This window comes from Vulpes lagopus, chromosome 3 (assembly GCF_018345385.1).
Source record: "Vulpes lagopus strain Blue_001 chromosome 3, ASM1834538v1, whole genome shotgun sequence".
NCBI classification, from domain to species: domain Eukaryota; kingdom Metazoa; phylum Chordata; class Mammalia; order Carnivora; family Canidae; genus Vulpes; species Vulpes lagopus.
This window is the reverse complement of record NC_054826.1, coordinates 158,276,062-158,291,587: the sequence shown is the minus strand read 5'-3', so window position 1 is coordinate 158,291,587 and position 15,526 is coordinate 158,276,062. Positions and strand designations below refer to the sequence as shown.

At 42.3% G+C, this 15,526-nt stretch overlaps 1 protein-coding gene across 2 annotated transcripts in view; it reads left to right on the top strand.

The window, feature by feature from the left end:
- Positions 1 to 15,526, top strand: part of AK5 (adenylate kinase 5) — a 233,552-nt gene that overhangs the window by 173,854 nt on the left and 44,172 nt on the right. For both annotated transcript variants that reach the window (XM_041747046.1, XM_041747045.1), the window contains exons 9-10: positions 335 to 377; positions 5,373 to 5,417. In XM_041747046.1, the coding sequence (XP_041602980.1) occupies positions 335 to 377; positions 5,373 to 5,417 (88 nt within the window). The remainder of the gene's footprint in view (positions 1 to 334; positions 378 to 5,372; positions 5,418 to 15,526) is intronic.

Below are 15,526 nucleotides of genomic sequence, written 5' to 3'. Positions count from 1 at the left end.
CTCTTTTTTTTTAAGATTTTATTTATTTATTCATGATAGAAATAGAGAGAGAGAGAGGCAGAGACACAGACAGAGGGAGAAGCAGGCTCCGTGCCAGGAGCCTGACACGGGACTGGATCCCGGGACTCCAGGATCACGCCCTGGGCCAAAGGCTGGCGCCAAACCACTGAGCCACCCAGGGATCCCCAATTTCTTCATCTCTTAAAAGTGGATAGTAATAGTGCTTCCTTCAGAGGGTTGTTCGGCAGGTTAGGTATGTCAGTGTACGTTGGTGAGAAATTTAGCACAATACCTGTTAGTCCTGTTATCTAATATTTTGATTTTTTATGTACAGGGTGATGACCAGTTAAATGTATTTGGAGAGGACACCATGGGAGGTGAGTTTCCTTTACTGATCAGACCAAAGTTGTGTTTTAGTACCTTCGAGCATGTCTTTTTTATTAAACACCAACTGAAGAGACATAAACTCCCGATAGCATGCACTTTTCCCTTAGCCAGGCTACATGGTTCAGACTGGAGCTCTCTGGGTCTTTCCCGCCCTTGGTCCACACAAAGAACCAAAGGAACACTTTACTTAGAGATACCTATCCTGACTACCCAGAGAACATGACCCTTGATGTGCTCATCAAAAATAGAATGTTCTGGTAAAATAAGTTTGGGGAACACTGAACACCCAATCCCCTTTGGAAGAGGCACACGTAACAGCATAGCAAGACTCCCACCAGTCCTACAGGACAGGCAGCTGGCTAACTTTAACATTCTTCAAATTTATCGGAATTCAAAAATCTGTTACCTTATAGTAGTTCCTAATCTGCCACATGGCAACCTAAGAAACACCCAAATTATCCTGCTTTGTAACTGTTGTCATGTTAAAAGCCTTGCAACAACTAAAACATCCAGCCTTAACTAGCTACACGCAGAACTGAAAATAGATAAAATTATGTGAATTTGAGATGGCCCAAAAGAGATAAGGTTCATGATTGCCCAAGTAAAGTACCTTCTAACGTTTCCACTCGGTAATAAATGTTGCTGTAATTATGGTTCATGAAAATATGTTCGTATTGACTGTGAGCACATACACGTAAGTGATCTGGCTTTCCAAATAACCCTCTAATCCTACGCTGATCCATGAGCCTGAGGTGATAGATAAAGTGCCATCTGATGATAATGGCTGTAGCAGTATATGAAAATCTCAGTCGCCAAATGACATCATGGTGATTCATGGGGGAAAGGCACATAAACATGAGCCAAGTGCAAATAATCAACCCGGTCCCAACTGGGTAGGGATTGACTGATTGCCTAATAAAGTTTCCCTCTTTCCTGGTTATAAGATTAACATGTGTTCATTGTGGAAATTTTTTTGAGGTAGGAAATAAGAGCCATCTAAAACCTTACGACCTCTAAATAATCATGGTTAACATTCTAGGGTACTTTATTTCATGTGTTTGCTATATGCCTATTTTTACACAGTTGAGAGTACGTGTGTATATGTAAATATTATCTCCGTTCTTTATGTGTATCGTAACACAAGCACGTTGCCATATCATTACAAACTCTCTATAACCTTAGCTTATACCCTATAAATGTTTCGTCATAGGTACAACAGTACCTAATAATAACCACAGACACTTTCCTAGATTGCAAATACATTAAAAGTTGCTCAGCTCCATATAGAATTCTTGAGTCACTATATGATACACCTGAAACTGACATATGGGAAACAAACTAGTATATGGGAATTAAAATAAAATCATTGCTCAGCTTCAAAAAAGGAAGCTGGAAGTCTACAAAACATGAAATGGCCATCTGGACCACAAGTAATAAGCACCAGTGTATATGCTTTTAATAGAAAGTTCCAGATAACATGGGATTTTTCCAGTCACTCTGGACTATTCCATAAAGAGACTGCAGCATCTCTTTGATTAGAAAGAACAAAAGATGTCATTCCTCATTCTGAAAACCAGATGTCTCCAAAAACCCCAAATTCAAATCTTTCCTCTGATCGTAGCTTCCCTGTCTTCTTCCCTTCTTGCTCCCAATCCAATTCTTCATGTCCCATTCTCTCTCTGGAATTGGGTCTTTCCCTCAGCTAAGAGTGGATTCCCGGCAAGAAGGTGGCATCGTGTGTATCAATGAGGCATCCCAATTCTACTGAAAAGCAAGTGTGATTACTGTCAGAGGAGTGAGCTAGCTTTCAAAAGTACTTACCATCTACATAAAACATGAAGTGGAAGTCAGAGTCCTAGCAGTTCATTTTAAGTGTAAAAACTGCAATTTTGTCACCAAGATGGGAAATAAAAACCTCGTACTATCTCTCCCGGTAAACCGCGTTCCATCTGTCATTTTAGTCAACTCATACCCATAGGATGAGCAAAAGCAGCTGCTTCCAGAACCGGGAAAAGAGCCCAGAGCTCCAGCTAGCCTGGGAACTCAGGGCTGGCTCCATCCAGTCTGCCCCCCTCCGGCCCTGGGTCTCACCACTAAGGGGGCTGCTCCACAGCCCAGGGGCGGAAATGCTCAGGGGCCCAGGGACCTAACAAAAGCACCAAACACCTTCAAACTGTAGAATCTTTAAAACCTCATGCATATTTTCTTGAAGTGAAAAGTCCTGGTATCCCACATCCTAATACATTATTGTCCATTCAGTGTATATTGCAGTTTGAGAAGCATGTCCCTTAGCATGGGGGTTAGCAAGAATAATACAGCATTCAAAATTATCTTCAGTTACTCCATCTGCAGTCAGATCCGTCCAGGTGCGGGAAGCATCTAGTCTCAGATCTATTTTGTTGGTCCCTGTACGGTGCTCTAAAAACTTGACTTCAAGTGTTAGTTCTTGTTAGCCACAGTTCACAGCGCTGCACACCCATCCACCTCCCCTGGTTGAAACTCTTTGCCTGGCCTTTGCCTAAGCACATCAGAAAAACTCTTCTGAAGTTCTTTGTGGACTCAGCCCACCACCCCCCTCCCTACCCCCACCTCTGTGGGTAGTAAACTGAGCTTTTCAGAAATTAGCCAGTCCAAGGATGGACTTGAACCTGGGGACATCCTCTGAGCCTCCTAGAGCCTGCTGCTTCAGTTTTTCACCATTTGGTCGGGATGGCCTCTAGGTTACTGGCTTGTGCAGATTCCCTCTAGGAACTTGAGAGCATCCTGAACTAACCTACTTCTGTGCTGGTGGCCTGCCCCCAAACTCTGTGACCCTGCCCTGGCACAGCTGTGTAGGTAGCCTAATGTCCTCGACTAAAGCCCTGTGGCCTTAAAGCCAGGGGGAATTTTTGTTTCTGCTCTTCTCTGAAACATTCTTGGGTAGGACTGCTGTTTCTTCTGTCCTCTCAGGCCCTCACTCTAACCACTTTTTTTTATTTTAGTTTGAGGATCCCCTGCTTCCAGGCTCAAGCAGTAACCATTGGCACTTTCTGAGGCCAGAGACCCTGGGCTCACAGAGTCATTCCCAATACAAGCTTGGGGCATGGATATCTTCTCAAGTAAACTTCCTCTTACCCAAGGTCTCTTAGAATTTTGGTTTTTAGAGATCTTAAACATGCAGGGCACCTGGGTGGCTCAGTCGATTAAATGTTGGACTCTTGATTTCCGCCTAGGTCATGATCTCTGGATCTCTGGCTCCACACTGGGAGTGGAGCTTGCTTAAGATTCTCTCACTCCCTCTCTCTCTGCCCTTCCCCACTCTCTTAAAAGAAAAAAAGATACCTTAAACATGCAACAATAATTGCATCTTGGTCAAGAAACAAATGGGACTATTTCCTCCTGTGGTCCATTCATTTGCAGGAACCACAGGTATTTGAATCAAAAGAGACAATAAGGTCACTGGATCCAACACCTTTACAGATGGAGAAACTGAAGCCCAAGAAGAGAAACTCACTGACCTAGGTCTAGTCAGTTGAGAACAGGACCAAAAATATAGCTATTGTCTACCCATCCTTCATGGCCACCTACTACCCATGACAATCGGAAATCTTTCAGAGCTCCATAAACTCTGGAGGGTTTTGCACTTTGCCAAAAATTCCTAATCATTCCCTCGCTTTGAAATAGTAGTTCCCCCTCTTACACTGCTGGTGATAATGGAAACTGGCGCAGCCACTCTGGAAAATAGTAAGGAGGTTCATCAGAAACTTAAAAATAGAGCTACCCTATGACCCAGCAATTGCACTACTAGATATTCACCCAAAGGATACAGAAATACAAACTCAAAGGGGTACACACACCCCAATGTTTATAGCAGCATTATCAACTATAGCCAAATTATGGAAAAAAACTCAAATGTCCAGTGACTGGTGAATGGATTGAGGAAGATACACACACTCACACACACACACAATGGAATATTCCTCAGCCATCAAAAAGAATGAAATCTTGCCATTTGCCATGACATGGACGGAGCTAGAGAGTATAATGCTAAATGAAATAAGTCAGAGAAAGGCAAATACCATAGGACTTCACTTGTATGTGGAATTTAAGAAACAAAACAAACATGGGGGGATAGAAAAAGAGAGACACACCCAGAAACAGACTCTTCACTATAGAGAACAAACTGATGGCTACCAGAAGGGAGGTGGGGGGAGATGAGTGAAATGGGTGATGGGGATTAAGGAGGCCACTTGCTAGGTGATGAGCACTGGGCATTGTATGTAAGTGATGAATCACTAAATTCTACACCTGAAACGAATATTACTGCATGTTAACTAACTGGAATTTAAATTAAAAACTTGGGAAAATAAAAAAAGCAAATAAAGTAGCAGTTCCCAAAATCCAGTCCTCACTCTCACCATCTTTGTGACGTTTGCTTCATCTCTATATGTATACAACCTATACTAGGGATTATTAATATTTTTCTCTACATTGGTTCACTGTTATTATTTACATATACATTTATTTTAGAAGGAACTTTTATATCACTACCTTAAGTGGAAAATAGTATTATTTTCTGTAAATAGGAACTGTATTTAAAATATTGTCTTCCAGACTCCCCATTTGTGCTTTAACCCCTCTGTAGTAAGAGATCACCAAATGTTAAGGGAAAACAAAATGTAAAGTAATGCAAAACCAAGATACTTAAGAACATTTTTAAACAATTTTAAAAATTATCTTTCTTTGTAATCCATGCTGGTTAATGGCTTCATCAGTTTTACCACCTAAAATTGATTGTTTGCGTTAAAATGAAAATATGTTACCTGGGTCTGGAAATAAGGCTGAAATGGTCATTGGTGCCTATTAATTATGACCTATTATCACATTTACTCAACTTGAGCTTGTTCCCAAATAAAACTACAAGATTTTGGTTTTTATACAACATGAGTAATTATCAGGGTTTTAAGTTTTTCTTGCCAGTAACTTAAATTATTCTTACTTTAAAGGTTTCATGGAAGATTTGAGAAAGTGTAAAATTATTTTCATGATTGGTGAGTAACAGCCCTCAAGTTTTCTAATGCAACTGCTAATAATAAACAACTTGGTAGTGAAAAAAGACTTCATTTCTCCCTTTGCTTTGACGTCTTGTCCCCTTTATTAGTTAGGATAATACCCCCAAGGCTTCTGGATTGTTGCCTTTGTTTATGCAGTTTTATACGGCTTTGTATCCTTACAGCATAGACAGAGTAGGCCTCTAAGGAGTGTCAGACGCCTCAGGTTAGCTCTACCATAATAAAATACATTATAATCCCATAAGTATGACGACCTCGGACATCAGAATCTAGCACACATTTTCTGTTTGAGCAATGAGCCCCTGCTCCCTACACTAAATGCATCAGCAACCACATATGCAAATGTACTTCGGTAACCATACCCTGCATTCCTTTTAGCTAATGACAAAAACAATTTCCCTTATTTGATGCCTCATACTATGAAAGTCACTGGTAAAGTGTGGGATGAAGTTCACTTGGAGTTCACCAGCATTTTCTTAGCACCTACTGTGTTTCAGATCATCTCATTTAATCCTTCCACGATCCTATAGGTTGGTGATCTATCCCTATTACATATCTATTACACAGATGAAACTGAGACTCAGGAAGGTTGAGGAACTGGTCCAGGGTCACATAGCTAATGAGCACGAGAGCCGGATGACCAGTTTTCCCTATGGAAACCAGCGGAACTATTTGAGCAACAGTTATCCTTGCACAGAATAGCACAAAATATTGCCAGAGCACCTCCCAAAACTTAGTACTTTTCCCTCTAATTATTCAAGTCTGTAGACAAGTTAATACACCTACCTGTGCACTTTTCGAAAAATGTCAGGAATAATGAAAAGGCGCACACATCCTCAATGAGTAGGAAAAAAAGAAGGGTTACCAGCACCCAGGAAATATAATTGGATAAACTGAGAATCTTGTACCCTAAAGTCGGGATGTTGCCTTGGAAATGTCTCACTAAATTTCCCTCGTCCGATGAGGAAACTGAGCCCCAGAGAATTTAAGAGGTGTGATGAAGGTCATTCATCCAAGTGGTGGCAGAGAGCAGACCAGGGCTGCACTTCCCCATCCCAAGGCTCTCTCCACTGCACCACCCCGTTGTGGGGGTAGTTTCCCCCAGACTGTCTCCCACACTCAGTCATCCACCCAGTACCTACTGAGTACTGGACCCATGCTGGGCCATGAGCAGGGATCACGGAGCTTCCGTCCTTGGTGGAAAGAAGAAATCATTGAATTATTATCACACATTTAGGAAGGAAACAAAGAGCTAAAACAGAACAACTCCCTACAGAAGTGATGTTTAGACAGAGAAGTGACAGAGGGGGACGGAGGTGGGGGGTACTGGGGCACCAGAGGGATTAACAGAGGGGAGAGGAGGAAGGGTTCCCACCAAAGACAACAGGGAGAGTTCTGGAGCCCAACCCAAGTCTTGCTTCTGACCTGCTTGCCTCTTGTTGACCTTAACCATGGAAATGACTGAAGTCTTGTGCTACTTTCTACATTCTTTTTAGAAAGTTAAATAAGTTATTTCTACTCCTTAACTGAAAAGAAAATCCTCGCCGAAATAGCAAAGGAAAGTCCCCTTTCCACATGAACTTGAATCACTCTCCTTGGCATCCGGGCCACACTCAATGGATTACGCTTTCTGTTCAGCTTTTATCTCAGGGGCCAAATTAGGAAGAGGAGAGACTTTTTAAACCCGAGGTTCAGGATCCAAAGAATGAGCCTTTATTATCGCATGGAAATCTGTGTTTTTAATAATGTGATTCCAAAACAAAAAAGCTTCTAAAAATAGTAGAGCATGTTTTGTGGCAGTTATTTTCTCTAACAATAATATTATTTCAGATTTAGCCCGTTTAGCGCTCACAGTTAAATTTTGAAATGTGGTTTCAAATATCACTTCTGTCTCCGTAAAACTGAAGACCTTGGCTCGCCGGTGACTAAAACCTGTGCCCTTCACAAAGTCAAATAACATGATATAAAATCTTTGGCATCAGACAAAGCTTGAGAACCCCCACTCCCCGCAAAGGTCCACACACTACGCTCCAAGAACTGTTGCTCCCAATAAAGGTTTTTCTTATATTAACCAAACTCTCCTGTATTTTAACTTATTGGCCAGTAACTATTCTAGTAAAGATCTCCACTTACTGTTTGGGCAGTAGAAGGTACAAAACCAGTGCGATATGAGGAAAAAGGATTGTTCTTCTAGGGTGCTTACTGGACTCTGCTTGAAAATTAAGGCCTTAGTTCTAAACACTTCCTTGACAGATGGCAGAGGAGTATTTGGGGGCTGTATTATTGCAGGTCAATTTGAAGCTCGTAAAAATACTCAGCGTGTCATAGACACACCCACAGCAGTTTTGATGAGTCCTAATAAAACAGGAGCCCATTGATTTCAGTGGAACAAGTGTGATGTTGCCTGTATAAGACGATGGTCGAACTTTTCACTTTTCAAATTACTGTCTTGACCTCTACCAAGGCACATGGCGTTATGGCATCCGCCAGAAACCAGGTTGCCATCCTTGGCTGTGAGCCTGAAGCTAAAAATCAATATTCCTAAAGCATTGTCCCTGTGCTTTAAAGTATCCGAGTTCCCTTTTGTCTGCACAAAGTTGCAAAGCCCTTAGACCAACCCTCAAAGGGTTCTCCCCACTGGCCTCCATGGGCCATCCCGTTTCCCGCTCCAGCCCCACCTGCATTGTCATTATCTCTTGAACTCCCCTCACTTTCACCAGTCCTGTCACTTGAAATGTCTTCCCCTCTGGCTAATGAGGCCTCCAGGTCAGGTGGGGTCTAGCTCCCCGTGAGTCTTCTCTAATCGCTAGCCTTCTCCTGTGTGCTCCTCCATCGCTGGTGTCTGCATCACCCATTTAGATACCCCACTATGACTTAGAAAAACAAATATTTGTTGGGATAATGAATTCTTTAGGAAGCAGTGTGGTCAGTTTCCATAACAACCGAAATAGCAAGTGGAATCCTTGGACTGGAACTGACAGGCAGGTTGCGGCTGCTTCTAGCTGCTTCTGGCAGGACTGTTTTCAGATTAATTATGAGCCTAATCACACCCTCCCGACTCCATTGTCGCTGCTCCCCTCGCCCCAAGAACAGCAACACCAGCTTACCCCACTCCCCCAAAGCCAGTGCAATTTCTTGCTCATTGGCAAGGTAGTCTTAATTCGCGGTTAATAGCACTGACCACCGTCTGAGTGGAAAACATGTTCCAGGAAGTGTAGTGTCTGGACCGAAAGGAAAAGTGGCAAGGATGGATCTCGTTAGCCCTTTGGATGTGGTGTGAATATTACCTCTTTGTTCATGAATAAGGCGGCTCAGTAGCTGTTCATAGAGAAATACTTTCCACGGGATAGATATGGGACAGAGAAGGGATCTCACAGGATCGGGCCAGGGATCAAAAGGATTGAAAAGGGTTCTCTGGCCTTTGGTAGTTCACACACCAGACATAAGGACTGTGCTAATATCCAAGACTGGGGCTCACTCATTGCTGAAAATGGAAAATTATTTGAATAGTGTAAAAATGTCCTTTAAAGAGCCTCATTATGTCCCACTAACAGGCTCCTACAGTTTTCACAACCTTTTCTGGTACATTTCTTTCCCTTCTCTCTCTCTCTCTCTCTCTCTCTCTCTCTCTTTTCTCTCTTTTAAATCTCTTGATCGTTATCTTGCTATTACCCAACCTATTTTGGCTTCTTTTTCCCTTCTGTGCTTTTCATAGCCTGCCTATGCCCAAAGTGCGGCATAACCTGAATTCCCATTAATTCCTATCCAGAGCCTTGATAGAAGTGCTTCAATTTGGAAAATCATCTGACTTTACAGATGAGGTGTGATACTAATGGCATTATGGTCAGGACATCATTCTGTGACTGTAACTTTCAGGATGTCAGGGACACAGATGGCTTTGTGTATCTCAGCATTAGTACTGATAAACTGCTTTTAAGTAGTAAGCTTCGGGAGGCACTTTTACAATATTCCGTGTTATTCTGTGTATTTTTAACCCAGTGCAAACTAGTCCTTAATTTATTTCCTTGGAGAAAACTGTAGAAATGAGAATTTTTGCTTAAAGCTCAAGATTTTTTTTAAGATTTTATTTATTTGAGAGAGAGAGAGCACAAGCAGGAGGAGGGGCACAGGGAGAGACAGAGGGAGAAACAGACTCCTCACTGAGCCAGGTGTGTGACATGGGGCCCTATCCCAGGACCCTGGGATCAAGACCTGAGCCCAAGGCAGACTCTTAATCGACTGAGCCACCCAGGTGCCCCTAAAACTCAGTATTTTAATGCCTGCTATTGTTTCACTATAGCCTTGATGTCATTTCATTGCTGCCCTGTTATCAAAGAACTGTGAATTAATTTGATTTTAGGGAATATTTACTTGGGGCCCAGATTAAACATTTTTCACTGATGCACATATTTGATTAAATTAAAAATGAAAAACAAAGATGGCTGTTTTAATTTGAGGTAGTTGTAATAGAAACCAGCATTCATTGAGCACGTAACACACACTAAACACTGCATAAATAATGTTATTTTATTTAATGCTTGTATCCACCCTCTGCGGTAAGGACCATCCCCATCCTGGCTTTTCAGGTCAGATGTTAGAGAGTTAAATAATTTGCTAGTAGGTGATGGATCTGGGGCTTGAAAGCTTGGATTTTATCACTGGCAACAAATGCTGCCAGTTGTCTTTGAAGTGATGGGCTTACTTTATTTCTTTTTTAAGAAAATGCTAGATATTCAAGTTTGAAAATCCATAGTTTATCTGTTAGCCCATCTTTCAGAAGGTACGAATGGTGTTAGGTAGAAAAAGCAACTAGTTAAGCAACTCAAACAATCACATAGCATTTTTCCTCGAGAAAACCGTTAACCTGGGTGTGCTAAAGCTCCTTGTGCATACTTCACACAAAAATTTTAAAATGACGTATGCTTCAGGGCTGAAATTAAATAAAATTAATCTTTTATACTGCTTCAGCAAGGGCATTCATAAGTAACGCTGCCATTTTTCTTCTTTTTGTTTTACTATGACTTCATGGTGATGAACACATTGAGTAGAATTGGATGCAGCTGTCTTGATTCACACTGTGGTTTTATGACAATTGCTTCTGTACTATTAGTGAAAGGCAATAACCTCTAAGTGTTGTAATGAAAATAGGGGCCCGCCCAAAAATACAAAAACACAGGACACCTGAGTGACACAGTTGGTTGAGCACCTGCCTCTTGGTTTCAGTTCAGGTCGTGATCGTGGGGTCTTGAGATCAAGCCTCTCACTTTGGGATCCATACTCAGCACTGAGTCTGCTTGAGATTCTCTTTCTCTGCCTTCCCTACTCCTTCTCTCTCTCTTCCTTTCTCAAAAAAATAAATCATTTTTTGTTGTTAAAGATTTTATTTATTTGTTCATGAGAGACACAGAGAGAGAGAGGCAGAGACATAGGCAGAGGGAGAAGCAGGCTCCATGCAGGAAGCCCAATGCGGGACTCGATCCCAGAACTCCGGGGGTCACGCCGGGAACCCAAAGGCAGACACTCAACTTCTGGGCCACCCAGAGGTCCCTAAATAAATCTTTCAAATACTAAGTCAAAGAGTTACGTGCACCCCTATGTTTATTACAGCATTATGTATAGTGGCCAAATTATGGAAGCAGCCCAAGTGTCCATCAATAGATGAATGGATAAAGAAGATGTAGTGTGTATATATACACGTATACACACACACACACACACACACACACACGCCATAGAATATTATTCAGCCACACAAAAGAATGAAATCTTGCCATTTACTACAACATGAATGGAGCTAGAGAGTATCATGCTGAGCAATATAAGTCAGTCAGAGAAAAACAAATGCCATATGATTTCACTCATGTGTGGAATTTAAGAAACAAAAAAAAACTATCAAAGGGGAAAAAAAGAGACAGGCAAACCAGGAAACAGACTCTTTAACTATAGAGAACAAACTGATGGTTACCAGAGGGTCATCCACCCTCTGGATGAACTAGGTGATGGCGATTAAAGAGGGCACGTGCTGTGATGAGCACTGGGTGATGCATGGAAGTGTTGAATCACTATATTGTTCACCTGAAACTAATATAACATGGTATGTTAACTGTACTGGAATTAAACTTTTTTAAAAAGAAAGAAAAAAATAGAGGAACCCACCCTATCTCCAGTGTCTGTGGGCCACACGTTGAGAACTACCACTCTAGGATTAATTGAGGTAGGGGGTATGTTAAGCAAGTGAATGAAACCCTATACTTAGCATTTGGGAAATCTTGGATAAAATAGTCCCTTGTGCCTTATTTTCACTTGTCCTTTCAAAAGCAAATAGCCTCGGGCAGCCCTGGTGGCTCAACGGTTTAGTCCAGGGAGTGATCCTGGAGACCCAGGATCCAGTCCCACATCGGGCTCCCTGCATGGAGCCTGCTTCTCCCTCTGCCTGTGTCTCTGCCTGTGTCTATACCTCTCTCTCTCTCTCTCTCTCTCTCTCTCTCTCTCTCTCTCTCCGTCTCTCATGAATAAATTTTTTTTTAATTTTTTTTTATTTGTTTATGATAGTCAGAGAGAGAGAGAGAGAGGCAGAGACACAGGCAGAGGGAGAAGCAGGCTCCATGCACCGGGAGCCCGACGTGGAATTCGATTCCGGGTCTCCAGGATCGCGCCCTGGGCCAAAGGCAGGCGCGAAACCGCTGCGCCACCCAGGGATCCCTGAATAAATTTTTAAAAAAGCAAATAGCCTCACAATTGTGAGCAAGGTATCAGCGCTTTATTAGTGCATTTTTCTGAGCTGCTATGGGCCTGGAAAAGTTCTGAATGTTTCTTGTACTCACTGGCATGAGGGATGCCTGAAAGGAAAGCCTGGGTACCAGTCAAAGGTGAGCAAAGAGGAATGCATCAGGAGGACCCACAGGAGATGGAGGGAGTGGGGGCAGTGGCGGGGAGCTAGATGGAGGTGGAGGGGACAGACCTCAGGGATGAATAGCGCTGGAAAAAACAGGACTGGAGGAAGAGTGAAGAAAACCCTCCAGGTGGGAGCATAGCCCTGTCATGGAGACTGAACTTTGAGCTTGAATTAGTCCTGTCAGGCTGCTATAACAAAATACCATAGCCTGGGTGGCTTATAAACAGCAAAAACTCATTTCTCACCGTTCTGGAGGCTGGGAAGTCCAAGATCAAGATACTGGAGGGTTTGATGGCTGAGGGAGACCTACCACCTGATTCAGAGACAGCTATCTTTTCCCTGTAACCTTACTTGGTGGAAGGGATGAAAGAGCTCTCTGAGGCCTCTTTTAAAAAGCTCTCTGAGGCCTCCTAATCATTAATCATTGGGCTCCACCCTCATGACCTAATCACCTTCCAAAGCCCCACACCCTAATACCATCACATTGGGCTTTTGGAGTTAATATATGGATTTGGAGGAGGTGCCAAAATTCAGTTTATAGCAGAAAATGGACTATCACGGTTATCAGAAATTATTGGATTAGACTAAGAAAACTCAGACTAGACTTGAGTTTCTACTCTAAAATGAAAACCAGTAGCTCATCAGCTAGACTGGGTTCACATAAAGAAATGTGTTTCCATCTTACTGCCAAACCTGTGGCCTGCCCTACCTGAAACATCGCCTCTGCCCTGGACACAGACACACAACTGCCTCTGCTCCTTCGCCATGAAGGCAGACAGTTATGAAGGACCCTCTTGGCACTCTCCCAGCCCAACATCTGTATTTTCAAAGTCCAGGCCATTCAGGATGGGAGAGTAAAGGAAGAGAGACATTGGCCCACTTTCCAAGATAGCCTCAAATGCATTTACCCACCACCAGGACATCTTTCTAATGTTGGGGAAATGCAGGCATTGTGTGCTGACACTGAACCTACTTAATTTACATAAACCTTTTCGGTGCAAAAAGGCTCAAGTCACATCGAACTAAAACAAAAAACGCTTTCTCCATTTATCAGACCAAATTAATAAAATGTTATCAAGGGCTTACTATGCTTAGAGAACTCTGAGGTTTGAAAAGACATTAAATAGTCCTTGGAACACTGCATGATTTGGCAGAAGCACAGGGTTTTTTCCATATTTTTTTTAAGTTATTTCCTCAAGAAAGGAAGGTTGCTGAGTCAATTGAGTCATCCAGGAGGGCAAACCACTGCTAAAAAGTAAAGCACACAAGTGAATGAGTTTTACCAAGTTAAAGGGTTTGGGGACCTAACGCCATCATACTCATTGTCCCCCTGTTCATGTCTTAAAATCTTTTTGGAAGCACCATTAACTTACCAAGAGAGTCACCTGATGAAGATTTAGTTAGTCTGTTCACTCAGCCAAGGCCACGTCTCTGAAAGCTTCTTTAGCTTGCTCTGAGACCCATTAAGAATGATCAACGTCTAGAAGGACCCGGCACTGAAAATAAGAGAACACTCAAAATCTTGTTTATATCTAACCTCTGTGTGTCCTTTGGCCAATCCCTTAGCCTCTCTGGATTTCTTTTAAAATGGCAAAATAATATTTGTTTTCTGTCCACTCCAAATTTGGGCAGCCAATGAGTTGACACAGTGCTAACTATTGTCTTAATCGGAAACATGGGCTACACAGACACAGTAAAATGTAAAGGCAATTGAATAAGTCAAAGTCCTCATCTTCTGCCTCCCAAATATTTATTTTAATTACCTAATAATACTATTAAAACTAACATATGCTGATGATTTATGTTCTAGATACTGTGCTCCCCTTTTACATATTATCTTATTTATCTCTCACACCAATCATCAGTACTGATGTTCTTTCCCACGTTACAGATGAAGAAATACAGGCTCAGGTTAAGGAGCTTTCCCAAGGTTCCATAGTTAATAAGTGACAGAACTGGGACTTATATCCCACCTTCCCAGACTTCAAAGCCATGCTCTAAAACTGTCTATAGATACGTCGTAAGGAGAGATTATGGGATGAAGTGAGTGGGCGAAGAGTTTGCTGTAACTATGTGAATAAATAACCCAATTTTCTATTTGACTTTATTCCTATATCCCTAGCTATTGATGTCTGAAAGCAAAGACAAAATAATAAGACATCAAATGAATATAAGTGAAATAGACCTCTGCCTCAGCCACGTTTTTGCCAATTCTTTGGAATTCCATAATAACTTCAAAACAGGAAACAATTTGAAGCCATAAATGAATCTGAACTGTCCCAAACCCCACCCCACCATACCCCCAACCCACTCAAAACTCATTGATTTTGGAATACACATTCTGCATCTATTAGTAAGAAGGCATAACACAGGTATCTTTTTTAAAAAAATACCTAAAGTATTTCAAAGAGCCAAGGGCAACAATGAGCAAGTGTTTGAGAATGTGATGTTGGGTACATCTGAAGGAACCTGGTGCTTCTGAGATTTTCTTTGTGGGTTAGATAGAGTACTTTGACCACATATTGATTTCAAACAATGGCTTAGTTTCAAGGTGGATGGAAAAAAATAGCCTAGGCCAGGGGATATACAGACTTCAGGGGGGCTGTGTAACTCCCTAAGGATAAAAATATTTTCTCGCTGCTATTAAATTCTCCCTGTATGTTCCTTGGGGTGACTTTCATCAATTCATTTGATACATTTCTTGAGTTTCTACCATATATCAGCAAAGTGATAGGCCTAATCTTACAAAGATGAAAGGGCTCAAGGAGCTCATGGTGTAGGGAGAGAGCAAATAACTCACACAGCTTGGCACATTTAATGGCAGCGGCGTGGGTAATAGAGAGAAAGACTGAAGTGGGCATGTGGGAGTGGAGGGGGGAGTCAGCTGAGTCCTAAGAAAGAAAAGGAATTGGTCGTGTTTTAAGTGGGAAGAAAGTTGGCGTGGATCCATGGCAAGGAGAGGGAACAAGCGTGTGAGAGGCTCGGGGGTGAGGGGGTGGGAAGTGGTGAGAGGCAAAGCTGGAGACAGATGCAGGGTCCAGGGCATGAAAGGCTGAGAACACCAGGCTAACAAATATAAACTTCAGCCTGCAGCAACGGGGAGCTGCCAAGGCTTTTACGCTGTCACTTGTCGCCAGATTTGGGTTTCAGAAAGCGGACTCTGGAAGCAGTGAGAGGGAGCCTAGGCTGCAGC